This window comes from Trachymyrmex septentrionalis, unplaced genomic scaffold (genome assembly GCF_001594115.1).
Source record: "Trachymyrmex septentrionalis isolate Tsep2-gDNA-1 unplaced genomic scaffold, Tsep1.0 scaffold44, whole genome shotgun sequence".
In the NCBI taxonomy this organism is placed as follows: Eukaryota; Metazoa; Arthropoda; class Insecta; order Hymenoptera; family Formicidae; genus Trachymyrmex; species Trachymyrmex septentrionalis.
In genome coordinates, this window is record NW_017305611.1 from 1,946,161 (window position 1) to 1,956,031 (window position 9,871).

A 9,871-nucleotide genomic window follows, 5' to 3' on the forward strand; every position below is an offset into this window, starting at 1 on the left:
TTATATCTTCTTTTCCCAGCAGAGTTTTTACAGAGTAACTTTAATTAAAATCTTGTTGTTTACTTATCAGTTAAGTCTGTTTCCACTAATAGCAATTTAACTTTGATTAAATCTTGATTCTATCACCACTAATAGCAATTTAACTTTGATTAAATCTTGATTCTATCAGCCTTTAGTAGATGTCTTGTGTCTAAAAAACTTGTGTCTATTAGATATCTCATCTAACGTTATCTGGAACGCTTCATTTTTTTTTAGTTTTAAGAATTTAAAAAAAATGAAGAGTAAGTCGAATCGAGATTAAATGTAATCTACATTGACGGAAATTGGGCATCAGAAACCAAGAAACTATTTAACTTCATTTTTTATAAATTTTTTCACTTTAATACTGGAAACATGATTGATTTAAACTTCATCAATTTTGTATCTATACTTATTATGGAATTGATTAGCTTGATTTTTAACTTATTAATGTCTGTATAAATAAATAAAAAAGTATTGAACTTTAAAAAAAAATTAAATTTTATAAATAAATCCATAGAAATTGATAAGAGTGTAATATTTTGTATAAAATAGACATGGATAAAAATTAATCATCTTTTAATCATTAACCGATGTTTGATCGAAGTCATCTTTAATTTGCATCAACATTAGAGTTTGGTGAAACTCGCCCTAAGAATAATTACGTTCAGAGAACTTAACAGTTGAGTGAGCGCTCGCTACTATTGATATATTCTTCTAGATCTTAAATGTTGATTGGATGATCTGAAAGAATACACTAATAAAGCAGCGAGCGCTCACTCAACTGTTGAGTCCGCTGAACACACCAATAGCAGAAACACGCGCCATCTAAAGAAGAAAGTAAAGCACTCGAGATGTGAAACTAATTGAAACTACGAATAATTTTGGCGCGAATTCGTTTGATTATATTTCTGTTTAAAATGATATAACGATTCTTAGAAACGAAAATGGAAACGCAAAGTTCCACAAGCGGTTCGAATAACGACAATGAGAATATCGAGTCGGCAAACAAAGGTACGTGAACTATTTATCAAACAAAAATCCTAACCTCATTAAAGCGGCGAGAAAGTTAAGTTAACCTATTTCTGACTTTTAGATGCGACAGCTACAGAAAAGACGAAACTACGCCAAGAAATAAAGGAACTAAGAAACATCATCAAGCAGCATGAACGGAATCTGCAAACGCGCTTTAAAGAAATAGAGAATCATTTGACCAAGAGACCCTTGGAGACTTCCTTGACATTTAGTAAAATATTGAATGTCAAGGTTACTCTGAAGAACGATCTGTATAGATTTGCTGGTTTTCGTTGCGTTAAATTTCAGAAGAATGAATCTGTATTTAATTTTACATCAACAAACGAAAAGCAGACAGACAATACTCAAGCAGTACAGATTTTTGTTAAGGATGGAAAGACTGAACTGGGAAAATGGGTAATGCCAGTGTCAATTAACATAAATAATATATTATCTAAAACGCCTATTGACAAATTAAAAAAATTAAGTACCTTTATAAAGAACTGTAAGCATAATGTTGATTGTTATACTGCACGGCAAGAGCAATTCCTATCACTAAAGGTATATTTTTACTTTATGAAAATGATTATATATATGTAGAATAAATTATTTTTGAGCTATAATACAAGTAAATGTTTTTTTTTTTTAGGAATATATGTCAAGTATGAAGCATTGTACTTTGCAATCTGATATGGGATTTAAGCAAGTCAGCTTGGAATTGTATGGTGTACACAATAGTGAAAATAACAGCTATATGAACTTAATAATACATTTGCTGTATCATCAAGACACTGCAAGACCTTATAAAGTTCAGGTTGATACAACAAATGGAAACAAATTAAACGATGATATCAAACAGAGATTAAAGACATATTTTAAGAAATTTAAAATGTTAGACCTACAAACTGCTTTTGATGAGATTCTATCAGAGGATAATTCTACATTTACATGGATGCAGGAAGACGACACTGAAAGTCTATTAGAACTGAATGTATGGCATTTAGATATAAAAGTATTTAAACGATTTTGGTTCATGATTAAGAAGTATTTTAACAATTTTATTTTTAGGATACTAGCAGCTCTGATGAAAACTTCATAGTTCAGCTACAATCAGAACGGACGAGATCATTGAGAAAATCGCGGAGGAAACGTGAATTGAAGAAAAAGTGGAGTGAAAGAATAAGGCGAAAAACTACTACTGAAAATACTATAGAAGATAGTTCAGAAGCTAATCAAGAAACTAATCATCCAAATGCAAAAAAAAGGCGCATCAAAAGTCCACAGCGAGTTTTGATAAAGAAAAAGAAAGCAGAGAAGGCTACTTCTGTCTTAAAACAAAAGAAAATTAATAAAAATCCAATAGAAATAACGCCATTCCACAAATCTAAGATTAAATTGAAACAGACGAAATTAAATTTCCAAACTCAAGCGGCTACGACTTCTAATGCAAATCAAATATTTTCGTCTGAATCAAAACTGGGTAATAAACCAGACAAACGGTCAAAGATCCCCGAATTAATCACTAGTACACCACTACATCCTAAAATCAGAAATGTACCCTTGTCATCCACTCTGGAGATTAATGATATTACACGTATTGATACGACAAAGAAAACAGCAAATAGATTGGATTCCTTATTAGATTACTCCAAAGATAGTGATGAATTAGGAAATAAGAAGACTCCAAAAAAGAAGATTCCAGAAAAGAAGACTCCAGAAAAGAAGACTCCAAAAAAGACGCCAGAAAAGATTGATCGATTATTACGAAGTAGTGTGAAGTCTTGATCATCAAAGGTTTTGAAGGCACACATATTCAAGGCCGTACTAGAAGTATAAAAAATAAAAATAAATATATACGTTTAAAAAATAAAATAATTATTTAAGATATATAAATATATTAAATATGTTAAAAATATCGAAGTATGTCAATTAGAAAAAAAAATTAATATAATTTCTATACATCTCAAATATGCATTTCATAAATATTTATATATTTTATTAACAATTTTATATAGCGTCATCCTCCATTCTATATCTTATTGTAAAATAAGTGGACAATGCTGTGATTTTAAGATTGTGCAGGTGCAATAGTGGACGCGTGAAGATAGCGTTGAAAGCAACAGAATCTCACATTTTTGACACTTTGTCGCTTTTCGCTATTTAACTTACATGCGAATTTTTCGACATTAAACCCGACAGTGGGCACTATGTTTATGCAACGGTCATCCTCGCGTTTGAAATTATTTATGACCGTTGACTTACCACTGTTGTTAAGGCCCACTACTAAAACGTTTACTTCTTTTTTCCTAAGACCTAAAAGGTTCGCTAAACGATCGAATAACCCCATTTTTTCTTGACGTTGTATGTTTCCTCACATTTATTGGACATCAATAATCACCCCCACCCCTTTCTGCCATTTACGTTATTTGCGGTTACTAGAGTAGGGCTAGAACAATCCCTTCCAATGTTTTGCTTGCACCATTGGGAATTTATGTTAAAATTTACATTTGAGAGTCACTGATGTGATTCTTAATTGAACAAAAGACAATTTTTTTTATTAATTAGATCATTTACATTTGACGTCATGAATTCCTTTATTTCTGAAATAAGAAAACATAAGTGAACATATCTAATTTCTAGAAATTTTTTTTGAGAGCATTGTTACCAGTCTGGGGGATTTCATCTATCATGTTTGACTCCGAAAACATAGCACATGTTTTCCTTACGTTTTGTATGTTTAAATAAATTAACGTGTCAGTGCTTAATTCGGATAAATACATTAGGACGATTACTTTTGTTGTACGATTAGTTGAGCAAGACAAATCAAGATGGTAAGTTTTAATACGTATTTACAAAAATATCATTGCTACATATATATATATATATTTTTTTTTTTAATCTCCATCGGCCCTTTAATTCTGCCTGAAAGTTATATAGCACACAATATTTTTGAACTATTAACCAGGAATTCTTTTTCCTTAATCTCTGGTATACGAGATATTTTAATGTTATAATTCATAATCTCTAAACTTAACCTCAATCTTTTATCAAAGCATGCTGTTCTATTTGATGACTACCAGGCTATGGTTGATTCACACTCACAACTGCTTGTGAGCATTATTTATCTTTATTGAACATTTGATAACAGGATGAAATGATTTCCAAAACATTGTGAGTGCGAATCAAACTCCAGCAATAGTTAATCACATTCATATTTATGCGTCACTCACTTATTTTATTCTACAATATTAATAGCTTAATAATTATTTCACATCTCTAAAATAACAATGTAATTGCAGCCAAAGGGAAAAACGAAAAAGTTTATTGACAAGAAGAATTCTGTTACGTTCCACTTAGTTCATCGTTCACAAAAAGATCCATTAGTGGCAGATGAAACAGCACCACAAAGAGTCCTAGTTCCAGCTGCCGATACACAAGCGGCAAAAACAGAGAAGAAATCATTAGACAATGAAACACGCAAAAAGGAGCAGCATAAATATGGGATTTACTTTGATGATGATTATGATTATTTGCAACATCTTAAAGATGTCAATGCATTATCAGTGGAATGGGACCGTGTTGAGAACACGAATGATTCCAAATGCGACAAGAGTGCTCCAAAAATTAACTTACCATCTTCGGTATTTGCTTCAAATGTCGAGGAAAAAGTTGGTATGCTTAATAAAGCAGCACCAGTTTCTGGGCCACGATTAGATTTAGACCCGGATGTAGTCGCTGCAATGGATGACGATTTTGATTTTGATGATCCAGAAAATGAGCTAGAAGATAATTTCATAGAATTAGCTAATGCTGAAAATAGTGACAGCGAGGATTCTGACAGAGAATATGGTAAATTTATTAAACTATGTAATAATATCATACACATTCACTTAACCTTATTGTAATTTTATACTTTAGAATATGAATTAAACGAACTAGAAAATGAATATAATGAATCAGATGTCTCATCTGATGGTCATATGGATTTATCCAACGAGGAGGCAGATGAAGTATGTAGTTTGAATGGACCTCAATATACTTTTAAGGATGAAGAAACGAAATCAAGATTTACAGAATATTCTATGAGTAGTAGCGTGATGAGAAGGAACGAACAACTTACATTGCTGGATGACAGATTTGAAAAGGTTTATATTATAGATTTATTTTTTCAAACCTAATACTGTATGTTTTTATCTTTTCTTGTTTATTGTACAGATGTATGCTGGATATGATGAAAATGAAATTGGTGCTTTAGACTGCGATGAAATAGAAGGATATATCACACATGATTCGAATCGTGTTATGCAATATGCTACAGAATTTGAAAAAAAGCAACGAGAAGACGTAAGTATTACGTAAAAGTATAATGAAAAATGTATTATTTTCTCTAACATTTGTAGACGGAAAATATCGCGGAACTTATGAAAGACAGAATGAAGATTATGGAACCAGAATATTCGAGTTCAGAAGATGAAGATTTTGACAAACTTCTTGTCACTACTCGTGGAAAAGATAAATGGGACTGTGAAAGTATTCTTAGCACATACAGTAACATTTATAATCACCCTAAATTAATATCAGAACCTCCTAAGGTAAATTATTAATCAATGTTATTGAAAATTTTATTCATTCTAGTAATAAATATAAATATATGTATAATTTAATTATATATTTCTTCTCGCGAAAAAATGTTATATAATTATATATAAATTATATATAAGTATATATAAAATATATCACATAATTATATATGAAACATTTTTCTTGAGTTGATACTACACTTATTGATTTTATGTTTTTTTTTTGTTTCTTTTTAATAATTAGCGATCAAAGAAAATTGAAATAGATCGGAAATCTGGTATTCCGAAAAATGTGTTAGGCAATACTGGAAAATTAACAGCTGAAACTTTGGCCCAATTTGATATGGAAAATAATTCGCCAAAAGGCCCACAATCCGTAGCGGAAAGTAGGAAATCCACCTTAAGCATTCTAAGTATAAGGCCTAAAGGGGAAACTCCTGACGGAAGAAAAGAAAGAAAAAAGCTGCTCAAAGAATACAGAAAAGTAATTTTATTAAACATTTGTTGTGGACGGGTTAATTAAATTTTATATAACATAATTTCTGAAATTTATCTAATTTTAGGAAAGAAGGATAGAACGAAAGGCAAACACCGAAGCGTTTAAAGAGGAAAAGAAACGCCAAGAGAAGATTCGATTGAATAATAGACAAAACACTCAAGGAACGCATATAGTATAAAAAGTAATGTTTTGCAACTATGACTGCGTCTTAAGTTGTAGACTTAACAACTTTGATTTTATGTATAAAAGATACGCATTGTATATTAAAACCGTTTTTCGATAGATTAATAAATATATCTATATTACATAGAAATATTTTATTTAAAAAATAATTTTCTACATATAAGAAATATATATGTATGTGTCATATAAAAATCATTCTATCAACTATGTATCTTTATCAATTTTCATTAAAACCTTTCAATTATATTGTTCAATCTATATTCTAATTTTTAAATTGGGCAAAAAAAGATATGGAAAGCTTTTGAAAAGAGCAGTTGAGACAGTTGGGATTCACTCGTACGAAATTCAACCCTTCTTGAAGGGTTATTTGCTATTTTTAATTGAGAAGAAACAATGCAAGAATTAAAATTATAAAATAATATATTATTATTTTTAATTAAAAATCCACAAAGTAATAATAACAATAATTACAATTATTATTATTATTATTATTATTAGTTATTAAGTATTATTATTATTATTAATTTTTATATCCGTGTGAGAAACCGAAAACATACTCATACCAGAGAGAAACCTGAGAGAGACCATGCTGGCCTTTTTCCTGTTACAATCGAAATCGCCCGTATATCCATTTTCATTTTGAGAACTACGTTTTGTGATTACATACATTTTCTGACACTATTGATAAAATCATATCGTCGAAAGTAGATGTGATTCGTCTCTGTACTAAATCCTCAGGACAGAAGCGTGCCGACTATAATTACTAGTATGTGTCAAAGTATTTATAATTACTAGCAATAGACTAGAAACTTTTAATAAATTCAATCTCTTCTAAGCATATATTGTCCATTTATGGTATAATTTAGCAAAAATGAGATAGAGGCTCTCCACCACCTCCGTCAATTTTATTCCTCTTTTTTTTTTGTAAGTATAGTCACTCATACAACAAATGAGTTACTAATAAATTTAGTTTTTGCAGATAAGTGTATCTTTAATTTATATTTAATTTAATTTAATTAAATTAATTTTTTTATTTTTATGTCTAATTGTTTTATTGTATTTCACTAATAAAATTGCAATAACTTTTTAAATATTATTCCTTATTGTATTATCTAATTTAGATAAAAGGAGAGTTATTTAAAAATTACTTTAATATTTTATACAAATTTATTTTTGCTAAGATCTTTAAAAAATATATATAATTATTTTAAAGAATATATATATAATTACTTTAGAGATTTGTTAAATTTTATATAATAAATTTTTTTGTATAAATGTTTAAAATCCCGGTATATATATATCTATTATCAGTCGGCACGTTTCTGTCCTGAAAATATATTACAGAGACTAACCACATCTATTTTCAATGATACGATTTTATCGGTAGTGTCAGAAAATGTATATAGTCACGTAGTTCCTAAACTGAAAATGTACTGGCGATAGTGTACGGACGATTTCAACGATAACAGGAAAAAGGCCGGTATGGTCTCTCTTAGATTTCTCTCTGCTGGTGGAGTGGAACCACGTGAGTGAGCACGAGATACGGAGCGCCGTCGTTTAAGGCGGGGCAGAAGACGGAAGCTCCAAAGTCATATGATCGATTCGTGACAGAGCTCGCCGTTCCCGACTCGCAAAGATGGCTAGCCAGACGCAGGGAATTCAGCAGCTTCTGGCTGCCGAAAAACGCGCTGCCGAGAAAGTCTCGGATGCCAGGAAACGTAAGTGCACTCGTCAGCAAGTCGCGCCGAAATATTTCGGGGGAGGAAGAAAAAAATACGTGTTGCGACGTGGATGTGCTAACCGTGATCACCGTAACCTTTTAGCCACTACGTTAACTTTTTCTGAAATTGACACGTCGTGTAACGAATTTTTCACCTTTTTTCCTGAGCCGCGAAATCTATGGAGTAATCAATTTTAACTGTATCGTCCAATAATTCGCGAAAATTACACTCGATAGGGAGAGCATCTTAGCTAACCTACGTGCGATCTATTTATGTTATCATTAATTATACTTGTCCCCATTTATGCGAATTCAGACATTTATTGAATGTTATTTAGCTGTGTCTAATTTTGTTTATTAAAGTTCCAATTCTTTAATCTTTTGCTTTATTATTTAAATGTCCTGACTTGATAATTAAGTTGAAGTGTTTGTTCTATAATATATAATAATATTCTATTAACATTAAATAAAATAATGTTAGATAAAATTGAGCCAGAATGTATTGTATAGAGGAATCTGGAAAAAATCTGGTTTGTATCATTGTAATCTCCCTTTTACTTTTATAGGCAAGGCACGTCGTCTGAAGCAGGCCAAAGAAGAAGCCCAGGATGAGATTGAGAAATATCGACAGGAACGAGAAAAACAGTTCCGTGACTTTGAAGCCAAGGTAAGTGTCGTTTTCCTTATATTGAGATTTTTGTTAGATTTAAGTTTTAATATTTAAATTGATCAACATAATAATAATATTATTGGTAGCACATGGGTTCAAAAGAGGATGTAGCTGCGCGTATCGAGGCAGATACGCGACTTAAGATAGAAGAAATGAATCAGACTGTTGCTGTGCACAAAAGCACGGTAAGTTCGCTATGTGTATATTTAATCGATAGATTAAACACAGATATCTGAGAAATTACAATGTCGACTCTCTGTGTAATTTAGGTCATGCTTAAAATCTTGGACTTGGTGTATGATATCAAGCCGGAACTACACAATAATTACCGCATTGAGGTCTAAGCCACAAGAATCGCATCTAATATAGCTATAAATATGATACATCTTACGCTCTATAAATATATATTAAATAATATTACTGTTCACCATATCTCAATATGTATTTATCGCTGTTATATCGTATGACATGTTATATTTTATCTGAGAAACTGTATACAATGTAGCTGTAGGCAGTGATACTCAAACTACTAATAGAATTCTTTTCTTCTGCAGTTGCTACACGACAATAAATGTAATCGCATTGTTATTACCGCTGAGCTTTTCACCAGCACGTATTCGGACAGTTTGAGAATTGCTGTAATGTAGTTGCATCGTAACAAAGAGAAAAGAAAAAAAAAAGTAACGTGAATTCAACAGAGTACTTTGACCTGATGCGTCAAGGCCTAGACACATCGGGACAATGTACGATTGTTAAGATAGATATGATTAAAGCGATTTAGGGTGATGGAATTGTATATGTCGTTTAGCGTATGCCATTAGATGTCATTCCATGATTCTGTTACATCGAGGACGCGCTTTGAGATTTTTCCCTACAACCTCTCGCGGTTCACGGACATGCTCCCAGTCGACGGTGGACCACGCGACGATGTAGCAATATTCAGACTTTTCATCTTTTAGCGAGAACGTTTCAAATCTCTGTTAATCTTGCGAGATGGGCAGCTTTGCCTTACATGTATATCCTTATCTCTGTGAGCTGGTTGGTTGTCTGTACAGTATTAGTGTTCAAAATATAAAAAAAGAAAAGAAAAACCCAAAATGTATAATTTTTCGCTCTTTTTATGTACAATTTTTGCAGAACTGACAACATGCTCGACATAATCTTTGATCTTGAAAAGGAAAAAAAAA

The 9,871-nt window shown here is 31.4% G+C and overlaps 4 protein-coding genes across 4 annotated transcripts in view; 3 read left to right on the top strand and 1 right to left on the bottom strand.

Moving 5' to 3' along the window:
- The window catches only part of LOC108751443 (ADP-ribosylation factor-like protein 6), a 4,231-nt gene extending 806 nt beyond the window's left edge, over positions 1-3,425 (bottom strand). Inside the window, exon 1 of the mRNA XM_018491648.1 lies at positions 3,202-3,425. Coding sequence (XP_018347150.1) covers positions 3,202-3,379 — 178 coding nt within the window. The 5' untranslated portion in view covers positions 3,380-3,425. The remainder of the gene's footprint in view (positions 1-3,201) is intronic.
- On the top strand, positions 873-2,848 carry LOC108751441. The gene is made up of 4 exons (XM_018491646.1): positions 873-1,032; positions 1,115-1,593; positions 1,682-2,023; positions 2,101-2,848. The coding sequence occupies exons 1-4, from the start codon at positions 966-968 to the stop codon at positions 2,815-2,817; spliced, it is 1,605 nt and encodes a 534-aa protein (XP_018347148.1). The 5' UTR covers positions 873-965; the 3' UTR covers positions 2,818-2,848.
- A 289-nt stretch (positions 3,426-3,714) lies between the features above and the next one.
- On the top strand, positions 3,715-6,375 carry LOC108751357 (protein LTV1 homolog). The gene is made up of 7 exons (XM_018491476.1): positions 3,715-3,863; positions 4,332-4,881; positions 4,951-5,177; positions 5,248-5,376; positions 5,433-5,624; positions 5,857-6,096; positions 6,176-6,375. The coding sequence occupies exons 1-7, from the start codon at positions 3,861-3,863 to the stop codon at positions 6,287-6,289; spliced, it is 1,455 nt and encodes a 484-aa protein (XP_018346978.1). The 5' UTR covers positions 3,715-3,860; the 3' UTR covers positions 6,290-6,375.
- A 1,465-nt stretch (positions 6,376-7,840) lies between these two features.
- On the top strand, positions 7,841-9,782 carry LOC108751346 (V-type proton ATPase subunit G). The gene is made up of 4 exons (XM_018491461.1): positions 7,841-8,012; positions 8,581-8,681; positions 8,771-8,869; positions 8,954-9,782. The coding sequence occupies exons 1-4, from the start codon at positions 7,931-7,933 to the stop codon at positions 9,026-9,028; spliced, it is 357 nt and encodes a 118-aa protein (XP_018346963.1). The 5' UTR covers positions 7,841-7,930; the 3' UTR covers positions 9,029-9,782.
- Positions 9,783-9,871: the final 89 nt, after the last annotated feature.